Consider the following 24,038-nt stretch of genomic DNA (forward strand, 5'->3'; position numbering starts at 1 on the left):
GAATTATAACTTTTAAATCTCAAAATCAAATTCGGATCTATTTCTAAATATAAGATTAAATATGTGAACATTTAAGTTTTGTTTAATTAAAAAAATATAGAAAATAAATTAAATTTCAGATTAACTCGTACATCTAATTTTTATATATTATTTTATGTAATTTTGCAAAATTTTAAGAAATTTAATTTGCTACCATTTATAATTTTTTATTTATTTATGTTAATATTTATGAATTAACGTGACAGATATTATTGGGTCAGACCATGGGCTCTTAACGGCCCATCTCTTCATTGCTACGTCTTCTTTTTACTAAATTACTTTACCTAATTCTTATTGCACCTCCATGTTTTCTTCCTGGTCCGAAAATATCAAAATTATCATTTTTAGTTTTTATTTCCGACTTATAAAATCCTAAAGTTAATATTTGTAATTTCTTGCATTCTGGATTATATAGTCCGAAATACAATTTTTATATTCCGAAATGTGTAATCTATAATACAACACAACTCAAAAATTTACAATATGAAATATGTTATTTTTTCCAAATTACATAATTCAAAAAATATTTTTAAAAATGCATTTTAACTTTTGTAATTTGGAATGTATTTGAAAAACAAAAGGGGTGTGGAAGTGTTATTCAACACAAACATGAAGCAAAAGAAGAGGATAGGGGGTGCGGTGCAACCCTATAGAGGGGGGGTGCGCCATAGAAGATGAAGAAAATGAAGAGGGAATGTTGTAGGGTTTATTTATTTCTTCCTTTAAGAATAAAATGGTATTTTCACCATCTCCATGGGGTGTAGGATGAAACCATGGGAGTGCATGAAGAATTTGTCAGTATCAAAAAGTGCATTATTGGGTCATTGGTTGGTAGTGAAGTTCAAAGTGTGGCAAGGCCTAATATCTCCTTTTCGGAAATTTCTCCCCACACCATATCATTATTTGTTGGCACCAAACGCAAAATTTAAAACTCAACATTGATTTTATTTTTCCTTACGGATGCAAAAATTCATAAGTGATTTCAATATATTTCAGATTTCGATATCCATAAGGTTATTTTTGTACTTCATTTAAATGGTTGAAACAAGTAATTCACATTCAATTAAAATAATTACAATTTTTTCAGGGCAAGGAAATTGGGTATATTCAATTAAATATTTTATACCTTAAAAATAGTTAATATTTAAAAGAATACAAATTTTCAATAGACTATTTTTCAATAATAGTTTTAAACAAATCTTATATGACATTTCACATTTTTATTTAACAATTTTTTTAATGAATCTTGTATAATATTTAAGATATTTTTATATTATTGTGATCTCAAAAACATATTACACCCATAAAAATGCATTATAAAGCTAATATATAGTTGCCACGTGAAGCAAAAAATATATTCATTACAGTTTACCTCAAATATAGTAGTGGATTAATTATTTAAACAATTAAGATGATATATCTCAAAGAAAAAAGACAAAAGTAGTTGACTCAACAATGTAAAACTTAATACTGTTTAAAAATTAATTCGTTTTATCTTAATATTTTAGTTAATACCGATTAAGAACAAGTTAGATATCAAAATAATAAAAAAATATCAAGTTTATTTATTTTTATTCAAACTTTATTATTTTTTCATTTACTCTTCTAATTTTGAATGTTTATGTAAATTTCATAACTTTGTTTCCAAATCTTTTAAATACATAAAGTTTCTTCAAAATCGTTTAATTCTAGGATGCAAATTCATTAAAACTAAATAACTTTTAAGTTTTTTTTTTATAGAAATCATATCATTATTAAAATTTACAAAAACCTTTTTTTTTTGTCTAAATAACATTTTAAAAGCCTAATCTAATACACTCCTTTAATTGAAAAAATAATCCCGAGTCGAAGCTCACTTATAATAAGTGCTACGTGCATTTTAAATGTATAGTTAACAATTTACAAAAAAGTAGGTGTTTTGAATGTATAACTAAAACTCTTAAAAAATACGATAATAAAACGGGTCAGGTTTTGCATACTAGGTTTGATGAAACCATCCGACGGACTAAGTTTGATGAATCAACTCGTTATCATTTAGGTATAATGTGTTTATTTTTTGAACTTGTCAATATGTATTGGTTCGATCTATTTAACTCGTGAGTCCGATAAGTCACAAGTGGGACGAGAGTCAATAATTTGTTATTTTTGACACTTTAAAAGATGAATCTCATGTTTTTTTTTGAATAAAAATTGAAAGTGATTAATGTTTTATATAGAACTTTATTTACATTAATTTTTTATACATCATTTGATTAATTGAAGTATGGTTGATATTTACTTTATTTGGTTAGGTATTAAATCTTATTTCATTAGAATATTAAATATTTGTTTTTTATTTTTATTTTCATTGTCCAAAAGGTAATATCAATTATTATAACAAAATAAATAGATGTAAAACAAAAAATAAAAATAAAATTAAAAAATATGAGATAAACCCTAAACCCTAAATCCATAAAACTTATACAAAGCTTTTTATGTGAAATTCACACTATTTATAGAAAACATTTATTTTTATTCAAAATGTGATGGAATTATGTTTTTGCCATTTATATATTGGAGGTTGTGTTATTAAAAAAATATCAAAGTTGCTATGTTTATTATTTAACCAATAGACACACAATATTATTAATTTTCGTGGTACGTGTTAGTTATTATTATTTTTCTACAATTTAAAAACGTTGTATTTTAATTGCGAACTATTTGATAAATTAGCAATGCACATTTTAAAAATAAATAAATATGCAGTTCCAAAAAGTTATAGTTATTAATTATTGCATAAAACGTCTTTCATGTTATCAGTGTAGGTTTGTTCAATTTCAGTTATTAGAATGTGAGGATGTGTACTACATAGAAGTTTTCATCTTTGTATTTATTGAAAATTTAAAACAATAACTTGAGTTATATATTATTAAATGTTTCAATTAAAATATTATAAAAAGTTTTAACAAAGACTTTAAATAATATTTTTTAGAGGTAAGAAATACAAAATATAAGTTAAATGAAATAATAGGAAAACATAATTACACCAAAAAAGGTATTTAAAAAAAAATACACATACTATACATTGTTATAAATATTTACCACAAACTATTTATTTATAAGTAAGACAAAAATTATTTTGTTGTTTTTAATCATTATTATGTTTTGTTATTACGTGAAACGTTTTATATTTGTTTATTTATGCATTATGTTACTTTTCATGTCTATCTAATTATATTTAATTAATTATTATTATTACTCTAGGTATAATTTGGTTATTATGTTGTTTTAATTTTATTTTTTAGCACTTTATAACTCATGTCTTACAGGGATATACTTTATTTTACAATACGTTTCTTATTTTAAATTATTAGTTTTTCAATTTCTAAATTTAATTAATTTAAAATACAAAAAAAAACACTGATTCTACAAGTTATAATAACGACAATAAACAGAACCTAATCTTCATTAAAAACATTTCACAACAATAAAGATGGTTGATGCAAAATGGTGATGATATTACAAGAAAGGATAAAAAAAAAATAAAAAAAAATCAAGATTAACCTTTAAATTTGATTTGTCCCATTAATTTCTTGACATAATTTACATAATCATTAATGGTAGTTAAAAAAAATAAATTCTTAATTTTCTTTGCGTACGAAAGATTAAAGAAAGTAATCTTAATAAATGTAATCTTGAAAAACCTAAAATCCAGGAAAAAAAATGTAACATCCTTATCATTAATCCAACTTTCAAAAACTGAAAATATTAAATATATATATTTATCTATAATCGAATAATCACTAATCCAAGATTAAGAAGATAATAATCAAATCTTCAAAACTGAAAAGATTACATATATTGATATTGATATATAATCTAATAATATAATAATATCTAAACAGAAAAATAAAATTTAAAATTTAAAATATAATTGAATTAAACACGTTGACACTGTAGTTTTACGCGCATGTGATATATTATTTTCAAATTTATATTGGGTATAGATTTAAACTGATTAATTAATAGATACCGTAAAAAATAATCTGTTGAAAAGAATATTGAATAAAATATTATGAAGCAGTAATAAAATAAAATAAATAAGCATGAATGGATAAAAAAAGATATTAGATATTAAATGTGCGATTCTATAAATATCTGAGAAAAATTGAGAAAATTGCAAAGCCCACCATTGCATTCACCGCGCTTTCTCTTCGCCGCTCCCTTCCGAACCTCTCTTTTTTCGAACCCTCTCTCTGCAATCCAATCCCTTTCAAACCTTTCAGATCTCCCTTTTGAATTTTCTTCCTCTTTGATTTTTGCGATCTAGGGCTTTTAAGTTCTTTTCCAATTTCTCCTTTTTTTCTGTTGTTGTTTTTTCATCTTCTAGGGATTGATTTCCCGTTCTGGGGGATTTTCAATCGTGGGTTCGTCCAGTTTTCGATACGTTGTTCTTTTTTTTTATAAATTGTTTTCTGGGTATCCGTTTTGTCTCGGGAGAAGAATAGGAAAAATATAAAAATATTCTTTTTTTTTTAATTTTGGGTGTTGAGATCATGGGGAGCTCTGAAGGGGTGGGGGCATCGTCGAAGCAATGCGGTATCACGAAACCCATTTCGATGGCTGGACCTACGGTTAATGATTTGCAAAGGACTACTGAGTTAGAAAAGGTTAGTTTTTTTGTTGTGGGTATAACACGATCGTTTGCTTTTTAGTGTTTGGTGATGTACTTATTTGTGTTTAAAATTGGTTTCTATGTGTACAAGTTTCTCGCTGTTTCGGGACTTTATGAGAACAAAGAGGAAGCTGCTAAGAGAGAAGAGGTTCTTCACCGACTTGAACAGGTAAGGGAGAGATAGAGATAGGGAGAGTGTTATGTGTTGGTGATTCTTCGCTGTAATGATTGTTGCGATGCTTAGATAGTGTAATTGTTTGATGGCAGCAATTTATGTGAGATACTTGTACGTGTTAATGATGATGATAAAGTAGGAGTTTAGGGGTAAGGGAGGAGCTATTTGTATGATTAGGGAGCTTATTTCTCTCACGTGGAGTTTAGTCTAATTGAGTGGTTGATTCATGCTTATTATTGTATATCAGAAGTCTACAGGGAGTTTATTGAGTGATTGATGAGAGCGCATTTTTTGATGATTTTTTTCTGCTGGTATTAATCATCATAGTTTGAATTGCGGTTAATAATAATTATAATAATATTTTATTGTGCGTTAATGTCAGTTTGTATAGAATTATTTAATACAGGTTGCAAAGCCTTCAGAGTTAACCATATAGCTTTTGATTTGTTTTCTTTATTTCAGATAGTAAAAAACTGGGTGAAGCAACTTACTCGCCTAAGGGGATACACTGATCAAATGGTGGAAGATGCAAATGCTATCATCTTGACTTTTGGTTCTTTTCGGCTTGGTGTGAGTATCTTACCTCCTTGCGTGACATGCATACCTTCATCACTTGGTTATCGTCGTAGAATCAGACAAAAATGTTTTGGATATGTTTACTCTGCTTGGGAATGTTATAATTTTACAGTTTGATAGATTCTATTGGTTTTTGCAATTGAACAATGTTTTTACTTTGTCAAGATTTGAATGCAATTTGCTGCACCTGTTTTTTATTTGTGGATTAGTTGAGCCCATTTTCATTGAGTTTAATGATGCAGGTTCATGGTCCTGGGGCTGACTTAGACACAATATGCATCGGACCTTCCTACGTGAATCGGGAGGTAGGTTGGGAATGCAAATATTTTTGTTTGTGTGGTCCATCAAAATCATATATTTTTGTATCTGATTTTTAATGTTTTCACAATCAGGAGGATTTTTTCTACACACTGCATGATATCCTTGCCAACATGGAGGAGGTCTCGGAATTGCAACCAATTCCGGATGCTCATGTCCCTGTCATGAAATTCAAGTTTGATGGAATATCAATTGACCTCCTTTATGCCAGTATTTCTCACTTGATTGTACCTGAAGTAAGTCAAATCATTTTATTTTGTACTAATTTCTCCAACAGAAGCAAATGTTATTTTGTTCCAGATCCAGTTCTGTTCATTTGGCTTTTTGTCATATTTTGGAACTTTGTTTTTTTTAATAAATCGACAGGACTTGGTTATATCTGATGTCTCTCTTCTACACAATGTTGACGAGCCTACTGTGCGAAGTTTGAATGGCTGCAGAGTTGCAGATCAAATTCTAAAGCTTGTTCCTAATGTTGAGGTGATTATTTAGACTGTTGTTTGTCTTACTGTGCTACGTCTTCCATTTAATATTATTTATTGTGCCCCCTTTACTTTTAATATATTTACCTTTTGTATGTCTTATAGCACTTTCGCACCACACTTCGCTGCTTGAAATTTTGGGCCAAAAGGCGAGGCATTTATTCCAATGTGAGTGATATTTTCAATTTTTTCCCTTGTGAATACGTTTGTTTATTTTGAATGCCCACTTACATGGTTATTGGCTAATTTATTTATGCTTTTTTAATGATTTTTCAGGTGACGGGTTTTCTTGGTGGTGTTAACTTGGCACTTCTTGTAGCTCGAGTATGCCAGTTGTATCCAAATGCAGTTCCAAGCATGCTTGTTTCTCGATTCTTTAGGGTATATACACAGTGGAGGTGGCCAACTCCTGTCATGCTATGTCCAATAGAGGAGAATGAACTTGGTTTTTCTGTTTGGCATCCTCGTAAAAATCCTCGTGACCGATCCCATCTTATGCCAATTATTACTCCCGCCTATCCCTGTATGAATTCTAGTTATAATGTTTCTACAAGCACACTTCGTGTTATGATGGAGCAATTCCAATTTGGCAACAAGATATGTGGGGTAATCACCATTCTTTCCTTGTTGAGCTAGATAGAAATAATTTGGATGTCGATTGTTACAAGTAATTGATAATCGATTCCTTTGTTTTTGTCAAAAATCCAGGATGTAGAACTGAACAAAGGTTGTTGGAAAGATATGTTTGAACCATACGGTTTTTTTGAAAGTTATACAAACTATTTGCAAGTTGATGTAGTTGCTGCTGATGTCGATGACTTGCGCAATTGGAAGGGTTGGGTGGGATCACGCCTTCGGCAGTTGACCTTGATGGTATGTTTAAATTGATACATTAGAATTAATGGAGTTTACAACTCCTGGGTACATTTGCTTAATTTGTAAGCGTGTAATTCAATTTTTTTGGTTCCTGTTTGCAGATTGAGCGTGACACTTTTGGGAAGTTGCAGTGCCATCCCTATCACCACGAGTATATCGATACCTCGAGGCAGAGTGCACATTGCGCTTTCTTTGTGGGTTTGCAGAGGAAGCAGGGAGAAGTAGTTCAAGAAGGCCAACAGTTTGATATACGAGGAACAATTGAAGAATTTTTGCATGCGGTTAATATGTACATGTTCTGGAAACCAGAGATGGAGATTTTTGTTTCTCATGTTCGTAGAAGGCAAATTCCATGCTATGTGTTTCCTGATGGTTATAAAAGATTGCGACCATCAAGGCCAACATCAAAAGAGAATCATAAATCATCTTGTAAAAATGAAGTTTCTGGGACTGAGGTGCGTAAGAGGAAGAACAATGATGGGTTGGGTGTGAGGGAGGATGCTACACTAAAAAAGCAATGTACTAGTCCTCCTGAAGGTAGATGGGCAAGTCGCAGTGGCCTTGGTACTGGTGCTGTGTCTGATAGTCAACAGTTGAGAAATGTGGAGTGCAATCATTTGTCAAACAGTGGGCAAGAGTTGGGTAGAACGGAGTCTCCTGAACCCGCCTCTAATTCTAGTGGGATTGCTTCGGTTACAAGTGATAGTGGTTCTTCTGAAGACACTGGAGCTGTATCTGTGGCAGGTTGTGTTGAAGATAGCACCGGGGGTGTTGATATGAACAACAATGGCAGGTTTGAGAGTAGTACATACGTGAACGGTTCTGTCCAACTGGTGAAAAACAGAATAACAAGCGGTGACGAAGTATTTCAACACGAGCTAAAGGTGCAGTTGCAGGTTTTGGCTTTCAATTCCTCCCTGAATATTTTTTCAATTATAACTTTCTTTTTTAGGTTAATCTGAACAAAAATTACCATTTTTCTTTCCGGGGTTTTTGTGTAGCAAAATGCAGTGCTAGGGATGGTTCTTGATTCTACAGTAAAGGTTCATTCAGAGGCGGTGCAAGAGGCGGTGATAAGGCATGTTCATGTTTAATAATGAATGTGTTCAGAGGTTGTGTATTTGTGTTTTGTCTTTATGTGGTCTCTGGTGCTTTTTTGGTGTGTATAACAGGAGACTGCGTGTGGCATCTGCAGTGTGAAGGATGTTGTGCAGTGGAGAAAAGAGGGGAGCCAGCAATTTGGGTAAGTAGTAATTTAAATGGCTGGCTTTCATTTCTCTAATTTTTTCAGGCTTTTCAAGCTTGCAAACTGCAACTGATCACATCAAGCTGAAGAGCTGGAGCTGGGATTTGTGAGCAGCCACTTGTACAGTTGCATTTTTTATGCCCTTTGACTAAGCTAACCTACACTATATCTTGTTTAGGATTCTCCTAAACTCACCTTTTTGTTGGGTTTTTCTTTTTCTTTTTCATTTGCTTTTTCTAGGAGTAGGGAGAGCCAGGGAGAGGGTGGTGGTGTGGTGGTTGTTGGGTTGTCTAGTGTGTTCTAGCATAGGCTACTCTGTAAGCTGCAACATTATTATACTCATATTTTTGGGAACTCAACACTCTACTGCTACTGTCATCTCAATCTTCTCTTCTGCTCTACAATCATTAATTCATAACTTCACTCTTTCGACTAAAACTAGAGAAATGCAACTCATTTCATAACCACAAACAAATGAACTATAAAATAAGGACAAAGATGAGCAAAATTGATCGTAATCGTAATCATAATGAATTTGTTATCAATGGAACAATGATTTGTTAATAGCTTATATTGGCTTCAGGCACTCTCGCTAATTGACAAAATAATTTAAATAACAACGAATTTGATTGCGTTAATCTGTTAAAAATGTTTCTTAAAAGTTGGTTTAAACATGACCTCGATAACATTTCTAAGGATTTATTGAATGACACAGTTACAAGTACTTTACATTTTCATATCAATAATAATAATAAACTGGCATTTAAAAATTCTTGAAGCAAAACTACATTAAGTACACTTACTCGTGTATATTTTCTAGCAAACTTGTGTGTACACGAAAGTACTAATTTATTTCTTTATTCAAACAGCAATTTGTGACAACGTTGTTTGGTTTAGTTGTTTTGTCGCGTTGTTGTTCCGATTTTTGGCATCATCATCCTCGTACACACGTCACCATCAGCCAAACAAGTACTGAATGACTCCATTTAAACAGTGACTTAAGCTTGAACTAAAATTAATTAAATTCGTTATTCGTTTTCCTAATTAGCCGCGTTGGTCAATAAAATGTGTTTATTCGCGCTTTCTATTTATATGCAAGAACATCATACAAACACAAACAGTTAGTTAGTTTTGCGTTAAAGCCGGTCGTGAAAGCAAAATGAGGAAGGTGGTAGCGTGCGCGACGGTGATCGGAGCCGCGACGGCGTGCGCGGTGGGTGCGGTGGTGGTGCATAGGTACGTGAGGAAATGTCGACGGTGGGGAAGAGTGACGGAAATACTGCAGGAATTGGAGGAGAAGTGTGCGACGCCGTCGTGGAAGCTGAAGCGGATTGCGGATGCCATGAACGTGGAGATGCACGCTGGCCTTGCTTCCGAAGGTGGTAGCAAGCTCAAGATGCTCATTACCTACGTTGATAAGCTCCCAACTGGGTATTGTTTCATTCTTTTTCTTCTTCCAATCTACCTTCAATCTAAGATCTTATTCAATGTCTTTATCGTTCTCCTTATCACTGCTTTCTTCGATCAATCTAGATCAATTTCCTTCTTCACATTTCTTCGCTTTTCATATAATTAAAAGTTCGTTACCTCCATACATGAATCTGCTGGTACGAAAATGTTTATAGTGATTTTATCTAGTTTGAACAGGATTGTCTATGTGAGCATACATGTGGTTTAACCAAAAACGAAAAAGGTTAGATGTTGCTGAGATGGTAGATTTGTTATTGTGTGGATGATTATATATTATTCCAGCTCGTTGATTATTTGATTATTGAAATGTATTGTCTACAAAAGGAAGTTGTGGATGCATCGCCAATGATGTGCCTTGTGCTACTAAAATGAGTGTTAGGAAGCTACGAGCATACTGAATCTGACCTTTCTTAACTGTAACATGACTGAAAAATTCACTGCTAATATCCTTTGAATTCATATTTATGAGGTTCTTGTGAATGAGAAGTTAGTGACTATACACACACACACACTTCTACAGCTTAAGTTTTCTGTGCTGAATGTACTTTTTTTTCTTCATTTCGGAACATTTTGAAATTTTAGAGGCTGTTGGGTTGTTCTTATGCATCCCTTCCCTTTTTAGGTATGAGGAAGGACTATATTATGCCTTGGATCTTGGAGGGACTAATTTTCGGGTGTTACGTGTGCAATTGGGAGGCAAGGATGGAGGTATCATTAGTCAAGAATCTACAGAGGTCTCAATTCCTCCTAATTTGATGGTTGGGACATCAGCTGTAAGTTCTTCTTCTTTGCCCACCAGCTGTTTTGTTTTCTCTTTTTTCCCAGCAGTTGTTGATCTTTGTGCAAATCAAATGAGAAACAAGACCAATCTAAAATAAATTGTGATCCAGGAACTCTTTGACTATATTGCAGCAGAACTTGGAAAATTTGTTGCCCAAGAGAATCAAGATTTTGAAGTTGCTCCAGGTAGACAGAGAGAGATAGGTTTTACCTTTTCCTTTCCTGTCATGCAAACGTTAATTGCTTCTGGGAACCTTATCAAGTGGACAAAAGGCTTCAACATAGAGGACGCTGTAAATCCCGTTTCCTGATTGCTTTCATGCCTTTTCCATTCTTTCAGATTCATTATCTCCTTGTCTGTTGATTATAGCATTTCAGAGATATAACTTTTTGATGATTTATTCATACATATCTTATCACATTACCCTACATTTGAATTTAAATTGAATCACAATGTATATTACAATACCCAGTATCATCTCATTTTAGTGACTACACAACATAATGAGGGTATGCTCATTGTTCATTGCATATTTTAAATATTCTATCAGAACTCGTTAGAAAAATACCCTTTATATATTTTGGTATTCCCCTAAACTCGTTGATGTGGATTTAAGTTTTATCTATTAACCTGTTAATATTGTTGATTTGAAACTAATAACTTTGGAGATTGAAGGTTTGTAGACTCTAGAAACTTACTACTTTTTTCACCTTTTTTCTACTTAGTTTTGTTGTTGTTTAAATAGGTTGGTCAAGATGTTGTGGAAGAATTAATGAAAGCCATTCGGAAACGAAGTCTTGATATGCGTGTAACTGCTCTGGTAATCGACGGTTTGACCTCTTTCAATCTGCATAACAATAAGACTTTAAATCTCTTTGGTCTTTTATTGATCTTAAGGAAAATGAATTTTCAAGGTATTATCTCCATATTTATTATATTCAGTATCTATGCTAGGTCAATGATACAGTTGGGACATTAGCAGGAGGTCGATATACAAACAAAAATGTCATTGCTGCTATTATTTTGGGAACTGGAACAAATGCTGCCTATGTGGAGCGTGTTCAAGCAATACCAAAATGGCATGGTCCTTTGCCAGATTCTGGAGATATGGTGAGGAGTTTCTGTCATTGTTTTCTTTGGTTGAGTGTGTGTAGTCTTAACAATGGTTACATATTATTTGATATGAATGATTGATTAATATGGAATCTTGTCTGGTATATGAGAGATGATTCTAGGTTATCAATATGGAGTGGGGAAATTTTAGATCATCACACCTTCCATTAACTGAGTATGATCATGCCTTAGATGCTGTGAGTTTAAACCCTGGTGAACAGGTTAGTTTGTGCTACTTTTAAGCTCCATCTTTTCTTAATAAACCAGTTATATAATTATTTTTAAATTACACCTCAGATTTTTGAGAAGATAATTTCTGGCATGTACTTGGGAGAAATTGTTCGTAGAGTACTATGCAAAATGGCAGAAGAAGCTTTACTTTTTGGTGACGATGTTCCCCCAAAACTAAAAGATCCGTTCATATTAAGGTATAATGTTAGGTTTTTGATTGGCCACTCTATCAGTGAGATTTTGTTTCTTCAGTATTTTTTTTTTCAATTGTTTTATGGGACAGGATAATTTTGTGATTTTCATTTAGCTTTACCAAATGGCTTTTCTGGGTTTCCCTGTGGAACACATGCAGAGTGAAAGATGTGATATTTCATGAACTTTCTTCCCTTTCAGTCAGAGAAGAAGCCTAATCCCAACCCAAACTTCTCCTTACTTCTGATTTCCTCATCAATGCAGATCCCAACACTGATTCTTTTAGCCCAACCCTTTCATCAAATTTTGAATCCTCACCAAACTCAACCCTAGCACCCACCAGTTGTTCTTGGTTTGGCCTCTGTCAATAGATGGCATCTTCAAGAACTTTATCTCAGTAATGCATTTCTGCATGGTGAACTCTCTGAAGACGTTTAGATGCAAACTAAAGAAATTTCTCTACGGTTTGAAATAGACAACTAGGAAATTATATGAAAAACTGTCTCTATTACTTTGATTTTGTGGGTATAAACAAGCTCATGGTGATCACAACCTTTCATTAAATTCAAGATGCATAATTTCACTGCTCTGCTTGTCTATGGTGGATGACATTGTTTTAACTGGGAATTGTGTGCAAGAGATTGCTAATTAAGCTAATTTTACATTCTCACATTCATATTAAAGATCTTGGTCTTTTGAAATATTTTCTGGGTATAGAGATTGCTCATTCAGATGCAGGAATCTCATTGTGTCATCGCAAATACTGCTTAGATCTTCTTGAGGATTTTGGTATGATGGGATCCAAACCATGTTGCACACGCATGGACAGTGCACTTCATTTTCAAAATGATTCTAAAGAACCTCTCGGTGATCCCTTTAGTACCAAAGACTTGTTGGTCACCTATTATATCTCACGGGCAGACATCTTGATATCACTCTTGCCACGTAACAACTAAGCCAATTCATGGGTATCCCACAAACGCATTTTTTAGCAACCATGAAGGTCCTTCTATATCTCAATAGTAGTACAGAAAAATGTTTAATGTTTAGACGTGATTCTCCTATCCAAATTCTTGGATTCAGTGATGCAGACTGGGCTACTTGTGTTGATTCAATAAGGTCTATCACAAGGTACCGTTTCTTTCTTGGAAATTCCTTAACTTCTAGGAAAAAGAATAAGCAAAACACCATGTCTCAAATGTTCCAAAATGGTTGTTATGTACTGTGACAGCCAAAGTGCACTGCATATTGCTGTCAATCCCGTGTTTGATGAGTGAACAAAACATCTGGACATTGTCATCTTGTTCGTGAAAAATTGCAAGTGGGGCTCATGTGATTGTTCTCTGTGTCATCTTCCAATCAGTTGACTGACATTTTCACCAAAACCCTTCCTCTAAATTTATTCGCTTTGAACTTATCCAAGTTGGAGTTAATCAATATATTTCTAACTCCCACAATTCTAACTCCAACTTGTGGGAGGCTAATAGACAAGAAACCCAATCCACCTTCAGTCCAAAATCAACATTGTACAGTCCAAATGATTCTAGCTTTACAGGAATAGCTGAACGATAAATTAGTTATAGGATTCTTCAAGAATTCGGTGTGTTGTATATATCTTGTAGTTCAGAAAAGAAATTCAAGTATTTCTCTTTCTGTTTTTATCTCTTTTATTTTCCTTTATTTAGTTCAGAAATGAAATTCAAGTATTTTCTGCTTTCACTATTTTCTCTAACAACTTCCGAAAATTAAGAAAAGGGTATATCTGTGTAAAACAGTAAATGTTTTTTCATGAGCTCCTAGTGTTGTGCTTTCTTATAATTAATGGTACTGTGTAAAAATTGTCTCATGATCATCAACACTGGAAGTGCAGGACACCTGACATGTCTGCAATGCATCATGATTCGTCTGCTGATCTCACTGTGGTTGGAAGCAAACTGAAGAACGTTTTCGGGGTATATAAAATTTTCTATTCTGGTTGGATTAAGATTTTCCAACATGCTTTTTACAGCTTGTGTACACTGACGTTTAGGAAGCTTATTCCAATTGATAGATAGTGATGTCAAGATTCTTTATGTACTTATAAGTTACAATAGTTATAATGCATCTGATACAACAATACATAATTTTAAACATATGTAGATTCAGTATATGTAGGATACATACCTATATATAAATTTATAAAACATGATAAATAGTTATTACTGTTCTGCTATTTCAAGAACACACTTCTTAGACATTAATAAAAATTACTAGTGCAAATTGTTGTCATTATAACTTTCCTTTTTGTTAAGCACATGCTGCTATGTTATTACGTAGTTATATTAGATTTTTCAAACATCAAAGATCTGGATATTTCACAGATGCATATTAGTATTATACATGAAACTCACTCCAAATTTTCATACGAAAAACATTCTGATTCAAGTTAAGAGTTCCTACTTTGATCAACTAACTTTGTTCTCTCACTTTTAAATTAGATATCTGATACCTCCCTAGAAGTGAGGAAGGTGGTTGTAGAGATCTGCAATATTGTTGCTACCCGTGGAGCTCGTCTTTCTGCTGCTGGCATCTTAGGAATCTTGAAGAAGTTGGGAAAAGACACTATCAGTGATGGTAAGGGTGAGAAGAATGTGATAGCCATGGATGGTGGATTGTATGAGCACTATACTGAGTATAGCAAGTGCCTAGAGAATACAGTTAAAGAATTGGTTGGTGACGATGTCTCAGAAAGTATCATCATTGAGCATTCCAATGATGGTTCAGGAATTGGTGCTGCCCTTCTTGCAGCCTCTCACTCCCAGTATCTTGATGCTTAATAACAGTGATCATCATCATGATATTGGGGTTTGTATCAATTATTTTTTGGAGGCCATGATCCATTTATGACCACAGTAGTCTTGGGAGTTGGGAGGGTTGACTTGCACAGCCTTTAATTTAACTCAATGTTTTCCACATTTACTCCACACCAGTTCTTTAAGTTCATGTATTCAATTCTTTCAGCAGGATTCTGCATTTTTCTCTTGCCCTGTTAACCTCAACATCATACTTGATCTGTTTCTTTCCAAGTGTCAAATTTTTTTAAACTTGTATCTATTTTATCAGTGGTTTTCAATATTTACATAAGCTTGTTCTGCAATACTCTTAGAACAGATACCTCTTATGCAAAAATTATTGGATTACTAGTTGGCGATGAGACTAAAGAATGCATTGATAATATATTTTTTTCAGCTTTTTTTTTTCTTTTAATTCTTTTGATCAACATCATTAAAACATTTGTGTTTTTTCTTACTTCAATTTAAAGTTAAAAAGTTATAATTTCTAGTTCCTTTTTACTCAACATTTACTTAAAAAATCTTTGAAAAAATCTTAAACTTCATTTGAAGCCAAATCACACTTTAAAAAAATATATATAATCGTATGAGAATATGTAGAGAAACAAGAAATATGAAAAGTTCAGAACATGACAGAGAGGCAGACCAGACAAAAAAGTATGAGATCTGTGTTTTTATTGCAGAGTATGGATCATGCAAATCCTCTCACTTGAAAAAGTTCTAAGAAACTTTTTGAAAGAAACTTAGAAAGACCACTGTGGCAAATTGGGAGTCTCATCCATCAATTCAATTTCTTGTGACACATAAAAAGGTGACTAACTTCAATTAATTCAGCTTTGATTAAACCCTCAACACGTGTTTATGTCTAATCTGAAGTCTCGTCTAATCATATAAATAACATCATTGACAATAGTGATTTTTTGTTCTAGGTGTTGATATGTAGCAACAAAGTAGGAACTTAGTGTGGTAGTGCCTCTATTTTCAGTGTTACTTGAAACATTGACTCCAACCAATAAAGAGATGAATAATTTCTGAGTGGAGTGGCATGAAGAGAAGGCAAAGTCATTTGGTAGCTTACTGAGTCAAATACATGAGAAATATATCTATGAGGGTTTGCTAAACAACCTAACTTTCTATCTCAACATGCTACTCTAAACAAACCCTCAATCTCAACCTTCATAACCACACTTCAATAGGCATTAGCTATGTCAATCTTTCTGCAACTTAAGAATTTTTTTAAAGTTAAATTTCTAAGTGATCTTTTATACCAATTTTGTTTCATTTTTTTCCCTTCTTTAGGGATAATTTCTTTTATCAACCCATTTACAAAAGAACTCATTTAAAAAATGAAACCCTATTACAAAAAATTGCAACTGAAAACCAACATGAACAGCTAAAAGAAACACCCCAAAACTACTTTCTCAAAACTATCAAATCCTAACTCTAAACCCTAAAGAAACAAGTACTTATTCTGTGATAGTGAAACTTGTTGCAAAAGTGAAGTTATCGTTAGAGAGATTCCTATGGTGGTGGAATTCAAAACATAAAGAGAAAGGCAATAAATATGTGAAGTATGTATTGGTTGAATCTGTGTCTTCTTGAAAGCAGAAATTTCTTTTGTTAATAATAATAAGTGTGGTCACAGCAGAAAGAACCAACCCTCTAAATACGTTACGTTACCCTAACCTTCGTGTAATACCAAACCTAATATTTTCCCCATTTTAAAACCTATGTTAGGCTTTTCCTATACCCTACAACTACCTCCTACTCCCCTTTTTTATTTATTTATATTATATATATATATATATATATATTATAATATTTTCCTCCATTTTTGCTCTCTATCAAAATAATAAACTACTTTATTTTAAAAAAAATATAAAATATGTATTTTTAAACATCTAATTGATTTTTAATTTTAAATATTATAATACTATATTTTTTAATAAAAATAATATCACTTTATTTATTTTTAAATGTAATTGTTATTATATAAAATGGGTGAATTTATAAGTCCAATGGTTGGTTCGAGCTAAAGTTGTTTAGGTTGTAGGTTAAACAATAAAAAGTATCTTAATTTAATTTAGGTTACAATTTCTTTTGTCAACTTAACCTATTTTACGAATTTTTCAAAGCATTTTGATAGTTTAATATTTCAGCAATTGATTATATATATCCTGTGTCTTCTTTTGGACATGGTCCTGACATGCATTTCTTAATACAAAATGATTAACTTAATCATTGTATGAAAATTCACTTAAAATTCATAGGTTAACCCAAAAATCTAACTTAATTTTATCTCAATGTCAGAGATCCATCACGATCCTATAAATAAACGACCTATCAAGGTAAATGTACGTGTTAAACAATATTGATTACACTCAATCACCTCAAATTGAGCACTAACTTAGACATTGAAAAAATACACCACCTACACCGACAGAAGATCAAAGACAACATGAAATCAGAAGTTAGTAGTGATTCAAAGAGGTTAAGGGAGGATTGAGACCTTCTCGACTTTTTGTAAATACAATTGGTGTCCACCATGAGATTCGAACTTCCGAACAATCAACTATCACACACATTTTTCAATAACATTGAGTTTCATAAACAATAAACTATGTTATGCATTATCTAATATCATGAATCTATATTAAAAAGTGAAAGAATCTCACTACAATTGGAATCAAACCATACACAAAAGTGTTATTGAAGTTGTTCAAAAGTTTTTCATTTTACTTAAAATGACGATTAAAGTTGTTTACATGTTTAATTCATATTTAATTCAGATTTGGAGTTCATGGGGGCTTGGAAACCTAATTCCATCTAGTGTTGGGAATTGATCTTATAATTCCTTTATTAATGGTTAATGCTTAATTATCTTGGTCCGCATTACTTCTTAACACTAAGCATTTCCATTTACCACAAAATAATTAATGTCACAAACATAGTATCGTGGGTTTCGCTTTACCATCGGATGAACAATTAGGTATGTTTTAAAGCAATGCTTTAAAGAGAAAATAATTTTTTTTTGAACTTTGTAAATTGAAAGAAGTAAAACAGTAAATAGATATAAATTTAACTTTTCAATTTTTTTATAAATATTATATAAACCTTTTAAATATAAATTAAAATTCTATCCTTTATTTTCTAAACACATTCTTAAAGAATAAGTTAATTGCCCATAAATCATGAGAGAAGTGTAAACATTTTGTCAATGAAATGATGAAAATATTACTGACGAAAATGACCTTAAATGAAAGAAGAGTGCAGATTAACAAATACTTTTGGAACCTCTTTTCAATAATACATTTTCAAATTTAGATTCCAAAACACATTTCTGAATTTTGAAAATTTTATTCCAAAATATATTTTCATATTTTGTGTTCTGAATTTTATTTTCAAAATGTATTTTTTCATTTTAAATTTACTTTTTCAAGATAAGATTTTGATTTTTGAATTATAGAATTTCAAATCCAGAATAGTGAATAATTTTGGAAATTTTAAAAGGTGATAGGTGCAAGTTCATATGGTATGGTGTGGAAAGAATTTTTGTGTGCAAATATTCCTTAAAAAAAATTACTTAGCTTATATTTACTTTTGCATTGATAGTTATTTCTTACTCATTGAAAGATTGCTTTTATCAACTAAACTAATTCCTTTAAAATGTAAAGGATACATTTTAGAAGATAAAATATAACAATAATCTTTAGACTCATCACCAACTAGTAATCCAATAATTTTTGCATAGAAGGCATTATTCTAAGTATAGTGTAGAACAAGCTCATGCAAACATTGAAAACGATTGATAAACACATACAATTTTTTCAAAAATTGACTCTTGAAAAGGATCAGATCAAGTATGATGTGTTGAGGTTAACAGGGCAAGAGAAAAATGCAGAATCCTGCTGAAAGAATTGAATACATGAACTTAAAGAAATGGTGTGAAGTAAATGTAGCAAAGACTGGTTAGATTAAAGGGCTGTGCAAGTCAACCCTCCCAACTCCCAAAGACACTGTGGCCATAAATGGATGATGGCCACCACAAAAAGTTATTGATACAAACCCCAATATCATGATGATGTCACTATTATTAAGCATCAAGGTACTGAGAGGCTGCAAGAACTGCAGCACCAATTCCTGAACCATCATTGGAATGCTCAATGATGACACTTTCTGAGACATCTTCACCAACTAATTCTTTAACGGTATTCTCTAGGCACTTGCTATACTCAGTATAGTGCTCATATACAGGGGTATGTATCTTACATATATTGAATCTGTATGTGTTTAAAATAATGTATCTTTGTTGTATCAGATACATTAGAACTGTTATATATAACTTAGAAGTACTTAAAGAACACTGATATCACTCTCAAGGGAATAAGCTTTGTAAAGGTGAGTGTATAAACAAAAAAAAGGTTGTTGGAAAATCTTAATCCAAACTTTATATACCTCTAAAATGTTTTTCAGTTTGCTTCCAACCACATTGAGATCAGCAGACGAATCATGATGCATTGCAGACATGTCTGCTGCCATGCACATGCAGTGTTGATGTCATGAGACAATTTTTACACAACACCAGCAATTGTAAGAAGCACAACACTAGGAGCTCATGAAAAAAAGTTCACTATTTTACTTGTTTTTTTTTTTCAGAAATTCTTAGAGAAAATAATGAAATCTGAAAATATAATGTTCTTCTCACTGTTGTTTTCTGCACAAACTGTTGAAAAAGAAAAACAATGTCAAATCAAACTACTCCTCCTGAGTATTTCTGATTATGGAGGATTCAGTGAATGCTCCAAAGTTTTCATCATCTTCCATCTAGTCTACCATGAATGGTGTGATGATATTTGTCTTGGATTTGGTATCTTAGTACGTGGGGTAGTTATCATAGATTCTTGTGGCAGGTGCTTTTTCAGATATCAAAGGTTCAAGAAGTACTTGTGTTGTTTCAATCCATAACTAGAAGCTTGTTTATAAAAAAAGGCAAAAAGAAGGAAGGAACACAATTGCAAGCAAGATGTGGCAAAGAAGCCACAGATCTTCAGAGGAGAGGAAACTGGAGCTTAGGCTTGGTCCACCTAGTGAAGAGTCTCTCAATGGAAGCATCAAAAAGTGCTTCACAGAAAGAAATGACTCACCACTTACTCTTGGTTACTCCTCAACTCACGAAATTTCAACTTCTGACAAGCCAGGTCCAAGTGGGGCTATGTTAACCACTGCATGGCGTTCCACATCCTACCACCAACACCAGGCTAAACCCAAAGCTCCATCATTTTTTCAACTCCAATCAAGGCCACAAAACATGTTAATGATGAGAAAAGAAGTTCCACAACTTTGTTGTGTAGAGAACATGGCATTCTCACCCTCTTCTGCAGATGCAGCCGTGTCCAAAAGGTACTCCTACTTACTCCTACTTTTCTCTTTTGTATTCAAGGCTTTTAAACTGCTTTTGAGGTTTGTCACAATCCTTGATGTTGTCGAAAACTGGGGACAAATATTGGCAGTTGCAGACCTTTTTTGAAACCTATCTTGTATACATATATTTATTCAACTCTTTTTAGTATATTCATTCTCAGATCACCTTTGATATAGCTGTAATACATGCAAAGCTGTGTTTCTACAGCATTTCAGATTATAATTATATAAATCGCTTTTCATCGGATAATTTTGTATGAAGCTTCTAATTTCATTGTTAATTGCAACATGATTTCTATGTATTTGCTTTACCACAGCACGTCATTTATTATGTGGCTTTGTTATCTAATCTTAAAATTTGACATTGGCATTGCATAGGAACATCTCACCCTGCCTCTTGATGTGTTTCTGTATCTTGTTATGGTAAGTTAATGTGGCCTATGTATTGTAATGTCTGTTGGATTCTCAGTTAGTTTGGTAATACGAAATTTGTATTGAGATTATTTGTATAAATGTTAGACACACCTTGCCTCTATTTTCTTCCTCCTCTGTACGCTTGTAATTTGCTATGATACTGATATGCTATTGTCTTCTTAGTGTGGTGCTTCTTATTTTCACTGTTAATTTTGCTGCCTAACTTTTTGTATATGGACCCCCCAAAAGAAGAACTGCTTCAGGTCCAGTAGTGGGTTGGCCTCCAATTCGTTCCTTCAGGAAGAACATTGCAAGTGGAAGCTCTTCTAAGCTGCCTACTGGGTCCCAACAGCATCAACATGTTGTTCCAGACAACGTTGCTAGCAAAAAACCTGCTCACAACTGTGGCAAAGGCTTGTTTGTGAAGATCAATATGGATGGTGTTCCTATAGGAAGAAAACTGAACATCAATGCTTATAACAGTTATGAAAAACTTTCCTCTGCTGTCGATGAACTCTTTATAGGCCTTCTTGCAGGTATTACTCTTGAATACAGAAATTTGTTTCAATGAGAATGAAAGTATTTCATTATCTGTGTTGGCTGCAAATTTTTTAACCAACTAGTAAACATGTTATTGAAGTTAAGGCAAAATGTGTCCTTCTGTTGGCTATGATAAGTCAATAATTTAACTCCTAAGGAAAAGAGTTTATTTGGATAAACTTTTGGATCTTAACTTTGTCACAAGCTTTCTGATATCACTTTTCCAGTAATACCTTCAATGTTACAGGGAATCAAATTCCTATCTCAATCAAAAAGATCTCACAAGATGCTAATCTAAATAAAGCCTAAATCTCAACCATCATAACCACAGTAGAATAGGCATCCCCTTATGTTAAGTTTCTAAGCCAACTTTTATACAAAATTAAGTTTCACATTTTTTTTCATTCTTTTGTGATAATGACTCTTGTTGCAGAGATGAAGTTATCTCATATTGCCTCTTCCCAGTCTTGTTCTGCACAAAGAGATTCCAGTGCTGGTGGAATTCAAAACAAGGGAGAGGAACACAAAGAGAAAGCCAACACAGGTTTATTGGTTGGAAGTGGAGATTATACTCTTGTTTATGAGGATAATGAAGGAGACAGCATGCTTGTTGGAGATGTACCTTGGCAGTAAGCACCTTATCAACAAAGATCTTATGCATTTTTTTCATGTTCCATTCCATGACTATACTTTGAAGCCAAGATAAACACAAACAACACTAGACTAAAAGTAACTCTTGCAAGTTTTTTTTATAAGGCTTTTATATTCGTTATCATTATACAATGACATCTCAGCTATGTTGACACTTCAAGTAACAACCATGCAGTTTTTTGTCTCTTTGCTACTGCTTAATTCTCATCTTATGGTGTAGTTATTGCCAGAAATCTATGATTCTTGGAAGCTGTGACTGTTATTATTATGTTATTCATTTTTAAGGTATTTGTTTGGCAGCATGTTTGTGTCAACAGTTAGGAGGCTGAGGGTGTTGAAGAGTTCTGATCTCCCTGCTTTTACACGTGAGTTGGAGTGTTTTAACTTGATTGAGAAGAATTTGTTCATTATCAGAGTGATCAATGATTGAACAATTTTTTTTGTTTTCAGTTAGTAGTAAGCAAGACTAGCCACACTACTTGATTTTGCCATGAGGAATGAAGGATGAAGCTGTTGAGGCCTTCTTCCATTCTGAAACTCCAAGAATAAAGAGTGTTTTTATTTGACAGTTTTGTTCTTTTCAATGTTGAAGATTAGGCAATGAAATGTTCAATTAATAAGTAATGTTTGTATGAATGAATGTATCTTTGTTTTTACTCAAGTTTTGATTTGTTTCTGCACTTCACAAATGTGTGTAGTCGTGATTTTGCCGTTAACTTAGTAGCTCTTTTTTGAAAATGGATCACAGATTTAGCTTTTTATATTAAAGTAAATGCTACTGAGTTTTTGGTTTGTGTTTTTTTCATCATGAACGTGAATTTTAGATAGGTTTGCAGAGAAAAACAAGTTTAACTAGAAGTTAAAAGAAATATAGTTTCTCATGTGTCAAAAAAATTATATTAAGTTTTACAACAAGCATTTTTTAGATAAATGTTTTAAAATATCAATAAGTTAACAGTTTTAAATTTTAAAAAAATATATATCAACAACTTTGTTAAAGTATACAACTCTCTTTCTTTGCCTAAAATTTAAATTTTTTTGTATGAAATGACAACAATATCCTTTTTTATATATTAATTAGAGGTTTATAATGGTGCAAGTTGTCAATATATCATTACTCTTAAATTTAATGAGTCCTTTCTATTATCGGTCTCTATTGTTAGGGAAATGATGCTTTGACAACTCTGATAGTTGTATACAATTTTTGATGTAATGAATTTAAATATAAATACATATAATAAGGGTAAACTTGCAATTAAATGATATGAAAAAATACTAAAATATTAGTATTGGGAGTTGTAACGTGGTTATATAAAAATTATGGATTGTCAGTATATCATTATCCCTATGGTTAACATATTAAAAATAATAATATATTGACAACTCTACTTTTTCTGAAATGTGAACTATATTTGAAAGGATTGAGCAATTTTGAAATTGTATTGTGATATATCATAGTTATAAAGTGATATTTTTTATTATATAGTTGTCAAAGTAACATTTAAAAAATGTTAATGGTTATAGTTATGAAACAAACTAGGAAAATATATTTTGACATATTTTGAAGTTGCATACGATTCTTGATTCGATAGTTGTTGTTAAAGTGAATGTAGAAAAATGGTTGGATCCGAAAGTATCAAGATCAAAAAATTAAATACAAAATCTAAAGTGATTTAGGGGCATCAACTTATTCTTTAAGAATATGTTTGAGACTAAAGTTATAGAAAAAAAAATAAAGAATAATTTTTTATAATTTAAAAGGAATATTTTGTTGTTTAATTTCTTTAATTTTTCAAAGTTGCTAAATGCAAGTCTTCTTTCTTTCTTTTCTCATTAAAACATTGCTTTGAAACATATAGATATTGCTTTATGTTTAGAAATAGTGTGGACCAAGATTTAAGCCCATTGTTTCTTTAGTTTGAGAAAGAGGCAACAATCAAACATTTCACTTTCTTTTTTTCTCCCTTTTTGCCTACTATGGAAGGAACTACATTTATTCATACTTTTAGAATTTAAATATCTATTAGT

At 32.2% G+C, this 24,038-nt stretch overlaps 3 protein-coding genes across 11 annotated transcripts; all 3 read left to right on the forward strand.

Moving 5' to 3' along the window:
- The first annotated feature begins 4,168 nt into the window (after positions 1–4,168).
- On the forward strand, positions 4,169–8,732 carry LOC137818186 (nuclear poly(A) polymerase 4-like). Of its 6 annotated transcripts, none has more exons than XM_090296341.1 (12): positions 4,169–4,688; positions 4,785–4,862; positions 5,331–5,438; positions 5,687–5,749; positions 5,837–5,998; positions 6,129–6,242; positions 6,350–6,412; positions 6,521–6,850; positions 6,953–7,117; positions 7,222–8,016; positions 8,122–8,198; positions 8,293–8,732. In XM_090296341.1, exons 1-12 carry the CDS (start codon positions 4,575–4,577, stop codon positions 8,318–8,320), a joined length of 2,097 nt encoding a protein of 698 aa, XP_090152467.1. In that variant the 5' UTR covers positions 4,169–4,574; the 3' UTR covers positions 8,321–8,732. The 6 variants fall into 6 exon arrangements, with proteins under 6 accessions (XP_090152467.1, XP_090152468.1, XP_090152469.1 ...); XM_090296342.1 differs by having other exon boundaries at positions 4,179–4,688; positions 7,222–8,004; XM_090296343.1 differs by having other exon boundaries at positions 4,182–4,688; positions 8,122–8,232; positions 8,316–8,732.
- Positions 8,733–9,299: 567 nt separating this feature from the next.
- LOC137818187 (hexokinase-1) lies at positions 9,300–15,268 on the forward strand. Of its 2 annotated transcripts, none has more exons than XM_068621454.2 (9): positions 9,300–9,797; positions 10,459–10,609; positions 10,727–10,909; positions 11,363–11,437; positions 11,572–11,727; positions 11,853–11,951; positions 12,028–12,158; positions 14,024–14,105; positions 14,631–15,268. In XM_068621454.2, the coding sequence occupies exons 1-9, from the start codon at positions 9,526–9,528 to the stop codon at positions 14,967–14,969; spliced, it is 1,488 nt and encodes a 495-aa protein (XP_068477555.1). In that variant the 5' UTR covers positions 9,300–9,525; the 3' UTR covers positions 14,970–15,268. The 2 variants fall into 2 exon arrangements, with proteins under 2 accessions (XP_068477555.1, XP_090152471.1); XM_090296345.1 differs by having other exon boundaries at positions 9,486–9,797; positions 10,749–10,909.
- Positions 15,269–19,070: 3,802 nt separating this feature from the next.
- Positions 19,071–22,740, forward strand: LOC137819577 (auxin-responsive protein IAA26). 3 transcript variants are annotated; one of them, XM_068623470.2, is made up of 6 exons: positions 19,071–19,240; positions 19,895–20,384; positions 21,072–21,355; positions 21,793–21,988; positions 22,311–22,375; positions 22,461–22,650. In XM_068623470.2, the coding sequence occupies exons 2-6, from the start codon at positions 20,008–20,010 to the stop codon at positions 22,478–22,480; spliced, it is 942 nt and encodes a 313-aa protein (XP_068479571.1). In that variant the 5' UTR covers positions 19,071–19,240; positions 19,895–20,007; the 3' UTR covers positions 22,481–22,650. The 3 variants fall into 3 exon arrangements, with proteins under 3 accessions (XP_068479571.1, XP_068479568.1, XP_068479572.1); XM_068623467.2 differs by having other exon boundaries at positions 19,102–19,240; positions 21,069–21,355; XM_068623471.2 differs by lacking the exon at positions 19,071–19,240 and adding an exon at positions 19,467–19,574 and having other exon boundaries at positions 22,461–22,740.
- The last annotated feature ends 1,298 nt before the right edge of the window (positions 22,741–24,038 follow it).

Source organism: Phaseolus vulgaris, chromosome 10 (assembly GCF_051622355.1).
Source record: "Phaseolus vulgaris cultivar YP4 chromosome 10, ASM5162235v1, whole genome shotgun sequence".
NCBI classification, from domain to species: domain Eukaryota; kingdom Viridiplantae; phylum Streptophyta; class Magnoliopsida; order Fabales; family Fabaceae; genus Phaseolus; species Phaseolus vulgaris.